Raw genomic sequence first — 14,300 nt, forward strand, 5'->3', positions numbered from 1 at the left:
GTTGTCCACGCCCCCAGCGGTGCCCCACCAATCACAGAAGCGGTCGTGTACGGCTCCGCCTCCGGGAGACGCCACTGCTCATCAACAGGGGGAATTGAACGGCCTCCTTCGGCGCCCCACGGCAGCAGACTCAAACCTCGCTCGGTGCCCCCCCTTCGTTTAGGTGGTCTGACCCCCTACGAAAAGGCGTTTTCGCGGGAAAATTGGGGTATCCGGCCAGACCAGGTTCACGGAGGGGTTTTTCTGCACTGTAGCGTTGGCTAAGACTGTCTTCTAAAAGCTAGGCAGTTTCATTTTTAAAGACGCTACACATCTATTTTTCACTCTTTACCAAGGAACAACTTTGTAGATCCTGACCCAAGCCTCTAGCTTCTTTTTCCTGCCTCTGCTCTCAATTCACCAACCTTCCGCCCCATCTTTTTCCACAGGCCAAATTGTTGGATTCCTGTTTCTCCTTAGGCTTCGATGTATGCATCCTAGGTGTATTGTGTGTAACACATTCGTTGACCTGCTGATATCTTTTTTTTAATTTTTTTAATGTTTTATTTATTTTTAGCAGAGAGCGAGAGAGACAGCGTGAGCAGGGGAGGGTCAGAGAGAGAGTCACAGACTCTGAAACAGGCTCCAGGCTCTGAGCTGGCAGCACAGAACCCGACGCGGGGCTCGAACCCACAAACCGCGAGATCATGACCTGAGCGAAAGTCGGACGCTCAAGCGACTAAGACAACCGGGCGCCCCGACCTGCTAATATCTTAATTCTCATCTAAGCGGCTCTTCATACAGAAAAGACTCCCTTCGAGGTTTCCCGCAAGAGTCCTATCTCGCGAGCTTCGCCCCTACTCCGGAACCCCCGCCCCCAGTTCCCGTGAGCCCCGCCTCCGAGCCCCGCTGCATCTCGGGATCCCGGCAGAGGGTGCGCACGCACGGTGCCGGGCGTGAGCATCATGGCTGACTCCGGTTTAGGTGTGCAGGGCTCCCTACAGCAGCTGCAGAAGTCCTTGTCTGCCGGCGACCGCTGCAGCGCGGCGATGGCCAGTTACCAGCTGATCCGGGGCTTGGGGCAGGAGTGCGTGCTGAGCTCCGGCTCCTCAGTGCTGGGTGGGTACCGTCCCGGCCGCGCCAAGGACGACGTCGACGCTTGTGCGCGTTTGGGGTTTCCGTGTTGTGCTGGAGCCCGACTGTCTAGCGTTTCTCCCGCCGTGGGTGTATCTAGCGGTATTGTGAAGTCCAGCCGTTTGATTCTGGATTGTCGGAATTTCTGTGGAAATTTTTGTGGGAAAAAAGTGTCATGATGCTTTTTTTGTTAGGAGTGGAAACATGTTTTAAAAAGTAAAGTTGGTGAAAATGCTTTAAGTTTAGCGATCCCTACTATTCAAAGTGAGGAGAGGGAACCAAAGGGAAGAATTTTCTTCCACCTTAAACGCACCTAAATCCTTCAGTACCTTTTTCTTTTCTTTTTTTTATTTCTTATTATTATTTTTTATTTCTGAGAGACAGAGACAGTATGAGCAGGGGAGGGTCAGAGAGAGAGGGAGACACAGAATCTGAAACAGGCTCCAGGCTCTGAGCTGGCTGTCAGCACAGAGCCCGACGCGGGGCTTGAACCCACGAACCGCGAGATCATGACCTAAGCGAAAGTCGGACGCTTAACCGACTGAGCCACCCAGGCGCACCTTCAGTACCTTTTTCAAACCTTCAAGTGTGAAACCTCAAAAGATTCCTACTTTTGAGAAGCATTGCAGAAATGTAACCGGAAAGTCATGCAGTTGTCTTAACTTTTTAGCAATCACTGAATGAGCGCTTTTTGTTCCTTTGTAGTAAAATTGCTTTTTTGCAGCACTTTTAAAAATTGCCTCAAAACTTCTGATGCTATCTAGTACCTATCGTCAAGGGTAATAAATGGGAAAGGGTAAATTAATGGGAAAATAAATTTATAAAACTAACATGTAAATGTTTTCTAGTCTCAGCATTTCTAAGTTAGAATTCCTTTTCATTCCTTTAGTTAACTTGTTTATAAAGCAGTTCCAAGTTTATTCTGAATATTTAGTATTTGTCCTTTCGCGTGAGAGATTACAGAGGAGTGTGTTAGTTTTCTGTTGTTGTTGTAGTAACAAATACAAGCTTAGTGGTTTAGGTTTGTTAATCTTATAGTTCTGTAGTTAGAAGCCTAACATGGGTCTCACCAAACTAAAACCAAGTCATCAGGCGGAGTCACTTTTCCTTTCCAAAGGCTCATGTGTAGAATTCATTTCCTTTTTCATTCTAGTTGGCGGAATCCTGTTCTTGCAATTATAGGACTAAGTCCCTTTTTCCTTACTGATGTACCTGGTTTGTAGAAACCACCCACATTTCTTGGATCCTGGCTTCTATCTTCAAAGCCAGCAACCATGGGTCCAGTAATTCCTGTGCTTGAAATCTTTCTTTTCTCCTGCTCCCCTCTTTCCAACTCTCTTCTTCCTTTCTCCAACACTGTTAAGGACCCATGTGATTATATTGGGCCCATGGGTAATACAAAATAATTTCCCCCCTTTAAAGTCAACCATGGGCAACTTAAATTCCATTTGCAATCTTAATTTCCTTTAGCCACATAAAGTTACTATATTCACAGGTGTGACATCGGGATTAGGACTCAAGTATCTTTGGAGCCATAATTCTGCCTGTGTCATCTCAATGGAATATCATCTAGAATTTCCTATTTTCCTTGTTTAAGTACAGCAGCCTTAAGTTAATGTTTAGTTGCTTATAAGGCTGAATTGAGAAATATGCAACCCATTTAGGGTGGGTTTATGGAGTGGTTTTTGCCAATTCTCTTACCTTATTTATTTATTTTGTCCAGCATTACAGACTTCCTTAGTTTTTTCCAAAGATTTCGGTTTGCTTCTATTTGTTCGGAAATCACTTAACATTGATGAAGTAAGTTGAAGAGTTTTATTTTCCTTTTCTTGTATATTCCTAAATGTTGAGTGACTCTTCTTCTTACCCATATTTACTGTATTTTTGTTACAGTTTCGTGATTGTAGAGAAGAAGTCTTAAAATTTTTATATGCTTTCTTAGAAAAAATTGGACAGAAGATCACACCTTATTCTCTTGATATTAAGGTAAGGAGAAAAAACATATACCAGCATCGATTGTAATTTATGGTGTAAGTTAAACTTGCATTTGTGTTTTATTCTTGCCTTTTTCATCGAGGAGTTTACTTATTGTGCTTGATTGTGTTAGAAATGAAGTGGGTTTTTCTTTTTAGATTTAATAAGCTAAGGCCTATATCAAAAACTACTTCGCTGCATATAGGATAAATAATGTCTCATAAAAAGTCATACATAGTAAATTTGGTTTTTTGAATTGTGGGTAGATTTCAAAACACTTTAAGAAACAATTTTACAGAATTTTCCTGCTGAGTAAGATTCATATTTCATGTAGTTCATGTGTTCCTTTTGGCCCTAGTCTGAAAAGTTTGCCTTTCTTGTGCCTCCAATTTTCTTCCAACCTGCCTTCCTCAGGTTTTCTTATAAGTTGCTATGGAGCTAGCAATCATAAATTAAGTTGTTCTTTCTCAGACTTGTTTATACTTTCACCAAGTGCCATATCTCAAGGTAAGTTGGTCCTGAATTGCTTCTAGTTCTTGGATATTCTAAGATTTGATGTATTCAATCTGGGGGTAATTTATAAGAGGGTTTTTTTAATTAATCACAATTAACTCTAATATATAAAGTAATCAGTCTTTCTTTTTTTTTTTAATAGATTTCTAGTCTTTCTGGTTTAGAATCTAACACAGTTGACCCTTGAATAACGGAGGCTTCCAGGCATTGACTCCTCCCCGAGCCTGCTTCATGCAGTTGAAAATCCATGTATTTGCCTTTTGACTTCCCCAAAACTTAACTACCATAAGCCTACTGTTGACTGGAAGCTTTACCAATAAACATAAATAGTTGATTGACACATATTTTGTCTGCTCCGTGTCTTGTATATTGCATTCTTAAAATTGAGTAAGAGAGAAAAAATACTATTAAGAAAATCGTAAGAGAAAATAAATTTACCGTACTGTACCATATTTATCAAAGAAAATCAAGCCTGTGCTATTCAAGAGTCACTGTGTTTTGAAAAATTGCCTCAGTAATAGAAATAACTAACATGCAGCATTGCTTCATAGTTTACAAAGTTCCTTAATGTACAGTTTGTCTTACTTAATTTTACCAAAACTCTCTGAGTTAGGTACTTTTAATCACTCTAGCTTATAAATGAGACTTGGAAGTTAAGAAAGTCACCCTCTGACCAGAGTGCCTGCTGGCCAGAGTGCCTCACAAAACGTGAGGCTGAGTTGTCATTTTGTGGAGTCCGAACCATTATCTGGATTGCATTAGTTAACTTAAGTTTTTCATGCTTGCTTTTTTGACATGACAAGTGTTATGGGAGGTATGCAAGGAAGTGTAACTTTTTTTTTAATCTGCAGAGGTGTCCATTTACTTTGTGTTTTTGTTATTATTGTTGACATCGTACCATAGCAAACTGCATAAATATCTTTAGTAACTTTTAATCTGTATGTTTATATACTCTAATATTATATTAAATTTTTTTTAATATTTATTTTTGAGAGAGAGAGAGAGAGAGTGTGAGCAGGGGGGGAGGGGGCAGAGAGAGAGGGAGACACAGAATCTGAAGCAGGCTCCAGTCTCTGAGCTGTCAGCACAGAGCCTAACGTGGGGCTTAAACGCTCCAACTGTGAGATCATGACCTGAGCCGAAGTTGGATGCTTAACCGACTGAGCCACCCAGGCCCCCCAATCTAATATTATATTTTAAATAACTGCCAAATTATAGTATGTTGTATGTTGGTACTGCTCCTCTCAGAAGTGTAGTTTTAGCTCTTGTGAAGTTTTCTAAGAACTAGGATGTTATCGATGATTTTGGTATGTTTCTTTTTAAAACCTAGAATACTTGCACTAGTGTTTACACAAAAGATAAAGCTGCTAAATGTAGAATCTCAGCCCTGGATCTTCTTATTAAGGTAATTATATTATTTCTAAGTATGTGTGTTTCATATTATGTGTATATATAACTTATAAGGCAGAAAATTGGAGTTTTAAATTGTGTTTGGGTGAGAGATGTTGGAGGCTAGGCTTTGGTCACATTGATGTATGGACAAGATTTTCCAACTATCATCTGGTAATTCCTTGGCCCTTTGCTCTCAGACTCTTCTGGAAAGCACAGGAAGGATTTCAGTTGTGAGGGAAATTAAGAGGAAAAGTAAGCAAGGAATTTATTGCTATTCTGTTAACTCTCATTACTCTGACTCTTAAAACCTAATGCTACGAAAAGTTGCTAGAATTTGCATCATTAGTTGTTCTGAGTTCTTTCCTAAACCTTACATGAAAGTGAGCCTATACATCGTATTTAAGTGCCTCTTGGGTGTCAGTCTCATTTATTTCCTCTCAGATGTATCTCTTTTTTTGCAGTCTCTATTTTAGAATTTAGGTCTTGTTAGTCCTTGCCTTAAGTGCCTCTGAGAGAATGGTTCTAACCATATTATTGGTTTCTTGGGAAGATAAAATTAAGTCTACACCCTCTTCCTCTTTGTAACCCTTGTGTTCTTCTATCACCCACCTCTTCCCAAATAATCAGTCAGGCTAGATAGGTGTCCTGAGAGGCCAAGAAAGTCCCCAGACACACATGATTTTGGAGCTTTGTTGTGTAGAAACAGTGCAGTAGAGGAAACCTTGCCATTATTTTCCTATTAGACAGTGCTAATTTGTATTATTTTAGTTACTTCGGACTTTAAGAAGTTCGAGACTCATGGATGAATTTGGAATTGGAGAATTATTTAGCAAATTCTATGGAGAACTTGCATCAAAAACAAGAATACAGGATACAGGTGAGATGCATATAAATTTTATTTTTAAATATTTTGACAAATTAATGTTAAAAAATTAATGTAAAAATTAGGGTTTCTCAACGAAAGCATTTATATGTTTCACAGATGAATCCTTTTGGCCCAAACAAACCCAAATGGTAACAAACAGAAACACATGAAGACTTATGCTTATAAAAGTTTAATCTTTACCAAATGATTTCTTTTTTAAGTAGATTCCACACCCAATTTGGGGCTTGAACTCATGACCTGGAGATTAAGAGTTGCATGCTGTACTGACTGAGCCAGCCAGGTGCCCCATGAAATAATTTCTTTAATTTCATTAAACACTGACAACACATGTCAAGTGTAACTTAAAATAGTAGCTTGGCATAAAATTTATCAGGGAAGATTCCAGTACATAAAACTTTTTTTTTATGTCTTATTATGAAATTATTTTTGAACTAAATATCTTCTCATTTTGTTATTCATACATTTTTGTTTTAATTTATGTAAGTGTAATTTTAGGTCTTTATCTAAAATTTATTTTTCAGTTTTAGAAAAAATATATGAGCTCCTAGGCGTATTAGGTGAAGTTCATCCTAGTGAGATGATAAACAATTCAGAAAACCTGTTCCGGGCTTTTTTGGGTGAACTTAAGACCCAGGTATGACAAACTTTATGCTATTCTGATTCCATAGATTTGATTGTGTTTTTCTCTTTTAATGGTATCTTTTTAAAAATTCTCCTTCTTAGATGACATCAGCGCTAAGAGAGCCCAAGCTGCCTGTTCTGGCAGGGTGTCTGAAGGGATTGTCTTCACTCATGTGCAACTTTACTAAATCCATGGAGGAAGGTATTGTTTAACTTCACTTGATTTTCCTTTCTTAGTTCAAAAATTAAAATTCTAAAATGGTTTCCCTGGGTTTTTTTGAACTTTAAACCAATTGTGGATTCACAGGCAGCTGTGAGAAATAATACAGATTCCATTTGTCCTTTACCCACTCTCTACTTTTATAACTAGTACAAATTAGCACAACCAGGATATTGACATTGATAAGTCTAACAACCTTACTCACATTTCAGTAGTTTTAGTTAGGTGCATATCTTTCTGTGTGTGTATTTTGTTCTAGGCAGTTTTATCGTGTACATTTGTGTATGTACCATCACATTGAAGGTACTGAACAGGCTGTCACAGCAAGAAGCCTTCCTGCTACCCTTTCGTAGCCATAGCTACCTCTCTTCCCCATTTCCATGCCAAAACCACTACTTTTTGACTGTTGTGATTAATGCTGCTGGAAAATGGGTATGCCCATATCTGTTGGAGTCCCTGCTTTCTTTTTTTTTTTTTTGGAATTTCTGAATCATTGTAATTCTGTTTAATTTTTTGTCATATGGTTTTTCACAGCAGCTGCAACTATTTTATATTCCCACCAGGCTTCTAGTTACTTCATATTTTTGCCAGTACTTGATATTTTCTGTTTTTGATAATAACCTTCACAATGGGTGTGAGGTGATATCATTGTGGTTTTCATTTGCATTTCCCTTATGATTGGTAATGGTGAATGGCTTTTCATGTCCTTCCTGACTATATATTTTCTTTGGAGAGATATGTGTTTAACTTCTTTGCTCATTTTTTAATTGGATCATTTGACTTTTTGTTGTTGAATTGTAGAAATTCTTTTTTTTTTTTTTTTTTAATTTTTTTTTTAATGTTTTACTTATTTCTAGGAGAGAGAGAGAGACAGCGTGAGCAGGGGAGGGTCAGAGAGAGAGGGAGTTACAGACTGAAACAGGCTCCAGGCTCTGAGCTGGCAGTCAGCACAGAGCCCGACGCGGGGCTCGAACCCACGAACCGTGAGATCATGACCTAAGCGAAAGTCGGACGCTTAACCGACTAAGCCACCCAGATGCCCCAAGAATTGTAGAAATTCTTTATGTATTCTGTGTATCAGTTCCTTACCAAATATGTGATTTCCAAGTATTTTCTCCCATTTTATGGGTTGCCTTTGTGTCCTTTGATATGTAAAAGTTTATTATTTTGATGAAGTCCAGTTTCTCTGTTTTTATTTTGTTGCTTGTGCTTTTATCATGTCCATGAAATCATTGCCAAATTCACTGTTGAATTGTTTTTGTGCCTTCATAAAAGTCCTTGGGCTCAGATGAGTCTGTGCCATTGGTCTATGTATCTATCCCCCTGCCCAAATCGCACTGTCATTCATTCATTCATTCATTCATTCATTCATTCATAGTGTGGCATGGGGGTGAGAGCAGCAAGAGAGGAGACAGAGAGAATCCCAAGGAGGCTCTGTGCTGTCAGAGCAGAGTCTGACGTGGGATTCAATCTCAAACCATGAGATCAAGACCTGAGCCGAAATTTTCCATGCAACCAACTGAGCCACCCAGGCACCCCACACTGTCTTTTTGACTGTGTGGCCTTCATGTAAAGCCTTAATGTAAAGTCCTCCCATTTTATTCTTTTTCAAAATCATTTTAGTAAGTGCTGTGTCCTTCCATGTAAATTCTGGAATAAGTGTGTGTCACAATCCTTGCTTGGATTTTGATGGTCATTTCTTTAAATCTGTTTATTAATCTGGAAAGAATTGACATCTTTGCTGTGTTGAATTTTCCAATCCATGAACATAATTTCTCCATTTATTTAGGTCTTTAATTTCTTCCATCAGCATTGTAATTCTTGGGATGCAGATACTTCCCTATCAACTTTAAAGTCTGCTTAATATACTTGTTTTTATAGCTATCAATAACATTTTAAATATTATTTAAAGATTTGGAGGATAATCTAGGTTGGACAGCACTATGTGCGTTATGAAATTTGATTCTTTTTAAAAGGCAAAACTTTAAATTTTATTTATTTATTTTAACATTTTATTTACTTTTGAGAGAGAGAGAGATAACGTGAGAAGGGGAGGGTCAGAAAGAGAGGGAGACACAGAATCTGACACAGGCTCCAGGCTTTGAGCTAGCTGTCTGCACAAAGCCTGACGCAGGGCTCGAACCCAGGAACCGTGAAATCATGACCTGAGCTGAAGTTAGATGCCCAACTGACTGAGCCACCCAGGTGCCCTGTAAAACTTTTAACCCTAATAACAGTTATCAAATTCTTCTTTCTCCTGTGAAGAATTGCTTTTATTAGGTTGCAAACATGAAGTTCCAATATCCAGTGTTTTTATATTTTAATCTCTAACGATTTTTGACCTACAAAAACAGTGATCTCATGTTTTAACTTAATATTTTTACTCAGCCTTTTTTTGTTTCTTACCAAGGATGTTTTAGTAGCTCTATGAGATTTCTCTTCCTTTATTTTCTCTCTCATTTGTCCCATATCCTGTCGTCAGCTTCCAACTTCATCAGGTTCTTGCTCACAAGTCACCCATTTGAAGCCCTTATGATGCCCTTGAGATGAGTTGCTTCCTTTGGCTTCTATATTATCCTATTTATTTATTTTTAAAAAAATTAAAAAGAATTTTTTTTTATTTACTTTTGAGAGAGAGGGAGACAGCGTGAGCTGGGGAGGGTCAGAGAGAGAAGGAAACACAATCTGAAACAGGCTCCAAGCTCTGAGCTGGTTGTCAGCACAGAGCCCGACGTAGGGCTTGAACCCACGAACCGTGAGATCATGACCTGAGCCGAAGTCGGACACTTAACCGACTGAGCCACCCAGGTGCCCCTGTATTCTCCTATTTAAAAATAAATTTTTTAATGTTTTTATTTTTGAGAGAGAGAGAGAGAGAAAGCGCATGTGCACAAGCAGGGGAGGAGCAGACAGAGAGGGAGACACAGAATCTGAAGCAGGCTCCAGGCTCTGATCTGTCAGTACAGAGCCTGATATGGGGCTCAAACTTGTGAGCCATGAGATCATGACCTGAGCTGAAGTTAGATGCTTAACCCAGGCACCCCTATATTCTCTTACTATAGCATTTCCTATGAAGTATTTTTAATTTATCAGGTCATATGTTTATTTTTGCCACTTGATGCTGTGGGCACGTAATGTTGCTGAACTGTCAGTATACTTGATTGGTATATTAATTGATATTCAGTGAAAACATACACTTTAAGAAAAATAACAGCACCTATTGCTCATTTACCATGTGCTAAAGACTATTCTAGAATAGTTGCAAGGAAAATTCCAGTAATAACTCTCTAAGATAGGTAATAATGTTTTGTTTCCTAAATTAGGAAGTTAGACCTAATAAGACAAGTTACTTGCCTGAAGTCACATAACTGAAGCGGTAACTGAGTAATGGCTCCCCAAAATGTCTTCATTCTGATCTCCTGAAGCCCCCAAAGGAACACAGCCCTGCTGACACCCTGATTTTACCTCAGGGAGACCCATTTCAGACTTCTCATCTCCAGAACTGTACAGTAACCAATTTGTACTTTTTAAAACCACTCACTTTTTTTTTTTTTTTTAGTGGAGTCATATATGCTAATTTTATTTTTATTTTTTTTAGATCTCAAAATTTAGAATTAATACTTTATGATACAGATTTTTCCATTCAAGAGGGCACTTGTGGGGATGCGCACTGGGTGTTATGTGGAAACTAATTTGACAATAAAACTACTCACTTTGTGATAGTTTCTTATAGCAGCAGTAGGAGAGTATATAACTGGTAAGTGGCAGCACTGGGATTTAAGCCTCCGTCTGAGGCTGTAATTTATTGTTTTTCTGTCGTATAATGATCATGTGACTTAAAGAACTAAATGATAATACTAATGTTTTCATTCATATGGTATGTGTTTCCTGGGTGCCTTCTATCTAAAGAGTAATTAGGTTTATTGGATATAGTGATCAGATTTACCAGGTTCCTACCATCATGAACTCAGTCTAGTAGAGGAAACGGACTAATAGACATGAACAAGCTATTACAGATTTCGAGGTTCAATGATGCAAACAGGTTTGGTACAGTGAATAGGAATATCAAGAGTATGGAGAGGGTGGAAGGTGTACCCAGCTTGCTGGTTCTTTTTGAGGAGACAGCCAGAAGCTAAGGCCAATAGGATGTCAAGGAGCCAGCTGGGAGAGAGCTCAAAAGAGCCTTCCAGGCAGAGGGACCGGCAAGTACTCAGGCCTCAAGCCTGGCCAGCGCACAAGGGTCAGAGGGGTTCAGGAGAGTTGGCATGTCTGTAGCTCAGTGGCACACACAGAGTGCTTGGGGGAGAGATGACACAAGATGTGGGATCAGTGTATGAGGGGCTCCTGAGCTGGAATTTCATTCCAGATGGGATGGGAAGCCATGTCTTTTCTCTAATGAATAGGTATGAGTAGTTGATGTTTTAGAAAGGTCTACTTGACTGCTGCCATTGGATGTGAGATTTGTTTTAGTATAGTATTAAAAGACTTTGCTCTTGAGTATGGTTGTGAGCAACTGAAGTGTTGCAGTCGTGATTAAGCTGGATGGGATGGGGGAGGATAGGTTTCAGGCAAAAATCTGGCTTTTGTTTTGGACAAACATCTCAGATGTTAAGTGTGCATTGTATCTGTAAGACTGAATCTTGTAGGAGAAATTAAACATCAAGATATAAATTTGAAAGTCTTCAGCATAGAGGTAATATGTGAAGCAGTGAGTGTGGGCCAGATTACCTAGGGAGTAGGTGCAGGTCAAGGATGTAAGGGGCTTTGCCCTGGGAGGAGTTTGAATGCAGAGCTACCAGAGCTGTAGAGTTAGCCCAGCTCAACAAGGGCAGCTTCAGTTGAGTGTCAGGATAGGCTAGACAGAGCAGTTTGAGGGTTACGGTGAAGACAAGGTCGGAATGGAAGGGAGGAAGTGGAGGCTATCTGCATAAAACCCGTTAGAGAAATCTTAACAGAAGAGACCAAAGAAATACAGTATAGCTGATGGAGACATGGTGGTCAGAGAGGATTTTTACAAATAGATAACTAGAGTTCATACACTTATATTCCTAGCCAAAAAGGGAGAAACAACACAAGTGTCTATCAACAGATGAATGAATAAATAAATACGGTATAGACACACAACAGAATATCACTCAGCCTTTAAAAAAGAAGGAAATACTGTCCCCTTGCTACAACATGTGGACTTGACATTATACTAAGTGAGGTAAGCCAGTCACAAAGGTATGAATATGAGGCAGCAGGAACAGGGACGTTCATGAAGTAGAATTGAGGTTCCTAGGGGGTGGGGGCGGTGTCAGTGTTTAATGGATACATCCCACTGTAGGGGATGATGAAAACGTTTTGGCTATAGATAATGGTGGTGAGTACACAACAATGTGAATGTATTTAATGCCACGGAATTGTACACTTACATATAGTTAGCATGGTAAATACTGTAACATATATTTTACTGCAACAGAAAAGTAAATACAAGAGCATACTTGTAGAGGGAGTGGTCCACTAGAAAGCAGAGGTGGAAGGGCGCTGCGCTTGGGTAGGTCAGTCAGTTGAGTGTCTGACTCTTGATACCTGCTCAGGTCATGATCTGAATGGTTTGAGTTCAAGCCCTGAGTCAGACTCTGCGCTAACAGCATGGAGCTTGCTTGGGATTCTCTCTCTCCCTCTCTGCCCTTCCTCTGTACTCAGTTGCTCCCTCTCAAAATAAATAAATAAACTTAAAATCAGAGGTGGACACAGGAGAATGGACAGTGAGAGGCAGACCCTGGAGGTGGTATCCCTTCCCACCACTCAGAGCTAAGGCCCTTCCATCCCTGTGCCTCACTGTGTTCAACTGAGTCTACACATTCTAGACCAGCTGTGCGCTGACACGTGCCTGGTACCCTTGAGTCTGCACTCCTCTGTTTACATAGTTACTTGGTATTAGAATGACCTTTTTTACAGTTAGTTCCCATTCTTTTAGGCCCAGCTCAAGTGCTGCCGTGTCTGCAAATCCTGTCTTGAATACTCACAGCCAGAAGAAATCTCTCCTTGTATTGAATTCCAGAGGAGCTTTTTTTTTTTTTAATGTTTTATTTATTTCTGGGAGAGAGAGAGAGACAGCGTGAGCAGGGGAGGGTCAGAGAGAGAGGGAGTCACAGACTGAAACAGGCTCCAGGCTCTGAGCTGGCAGTCAGCACAGAGCCCGATGCGGGGCTCAAACCCACGAACCGCGAGATCATGACCTAAGCGAAAGTCGGACGCTTAACCGACTAAGCCACCCAGGCGCCCCAGAGGAGCTTTTTAACTATCTCTATGTTTCTTGTCCTTTTAAGTCCTCTCTGACCCCTTCTCCCTCTATTTTCTGTCACATTTGGTCTCTGCTTTCAAATGTATTAGTCCCGTCCATCAAAGCAAACAATTTTTGAGCCTGTCTGGTTTGGAAGTCACTGTTACAAAGGCAGAGAGCTTAATGATAAGTAAAGCCTGGTGTCTGGACAGCAGAGGTGAATCCTTGTGGGAGACAGTTAAATGTGATGTCCATCAGGTCAGGATAAGAGCCTTGGGTTATACTTGTGCGCCTGTTTAATTTTCTCTTTAGGGTGATAAGTTTACTAAGGTCAAAGATCATATTTTATTCATATTTGTAATGTGTACTTTGGCATATACCGTGTGCTGAAGGAATGCCTGGAAGTCCCAGGAGGATGGTCATGTGTTTGGGCTTATGTAATCTTCCAAACAACTCTCAAAGAAGCTGTATAGTGTCCCTTTTTATAGATAAGAAGACTGAGGCTCTGAGAGATTACTTAACAGAGCTTGTAGGTGATGAGTTGGAATTGAAACCCATTTTGTTAGTTCACATTTTCTTCTTTTTTCACTACAGTGATAAGTGTAGCAGTCGTAGCTTGCAGCTCACCAGCTGAAATGAATGATAGCAGACACGATTCCTTAATCGTGTTGGTTGTAAAGCATTTGCGAGGTTTGTCAGATAATACTGTTGGGATTTGTAACAGGCTTCTTTCTGTTTTTACCCAGATCCCCAGACTTCAAGGGAGATTTTTGATTTTACATTAAAGGCAATTCGTCCTCAGGTAGGACTAATACTACTCTAATTCTTCTATAACTAAGACTTGTGATTGTTAAACATTGATGGTAATTTTTTTTTTTAATAGATTGATCTGAAGAGATATGCTGTACCCTTAGGTAAGACTGTGGGTGATTACAGATTATTAAATTGAATTCTTGAGTAAACATTTGCTTAAACTATGAGTGAAAGTAAGTGTGGTAATGTCTGTGATGTTTCACGTGCAATTATTTACAGGGAGGCTTTTAGAGACTTTGTGTTTAGCATACAAACTCCAGTTAGATGGTCACACTTAGATTACATGATGTAAAAAAATTGCTTTAGAACACTTTTCAGGGGTTCCAGATTGTTTGATTCTGACTTTAAATAAGCCCTGATCCTACTTCTGAACTTTGTTTGGGGATCACTGGCCTGTTGATTCAAATGGAGGTTGGCAGCATTAGAACAGTGATTAGGATCTGTAAGTTATTATAAAGATAGTGGATCTTCATGAACAGTCTTAGTTTTTTTTTTTTTTT

General features: G+C 39.7%; 1 protein-coding gene across 1 annotated transcript in view; it reads left to right on the forward strand.

Annotated features, from left to right (window-relative positions):
- The first annotated feature begins 944 nt into the window (after nt 1-944).
- The window catches only part of PRKDC (protein kinase, DNA-activated, catalytic subunit), a 191,052-nt gene continuing 177,696 nt past the window's right edge, over nt 945-14,300 (forward strand). The window contains exons 1-9 of the mRNA XM_039223651.1: nt 945-1,098; nt 2,837-2,913; nt 3,007-3,099; nt 4,931-5,005; nt 5,761-5,869; nt 6,400-6,512; nt 6,602-6,701; nt 13,734-13,789; nt 13,871-13,901. Of these exons, the coding sequence (XP_039079582.1) occupies nt 945-1,098; nt 2,837-2,913; nt 3,007-3,099; nt 4,931-5,005; nt 5,761-5,869; nt 6,400-6,512; nt 6,602-6,701; nt 13,734-13,789; nt 13,871-13,901 (808 nt within the window). The remainder of the gene's footprint in view (nt 1,099-2,836; nt 2,914-3,006; nt 3,100-4,930; nt 5,006-5,760; nt 5,870-6,399; nt 6,513-6,601; nt 6,702-13,733; nt 13,790-13,870; nt 13,902-14,300) is intronic.

This window comes from Hyaena hyaena, unplaced genomic scaffold, assembly GCF_003009895.1.
Source record: "Hyaena hyaena isolate Hyena2069 unplaced genomic scaffold, ASM300989v1 scaffold_1428, whole genome shotgun sequence".
NCBI classification, from domain to species: domain Eukaryota; kingdom Metazoa; phylum Chordata; class Mammalia; order Carnivora; family Hyaenidae; genus Hyaena; species Hyaena hyaena.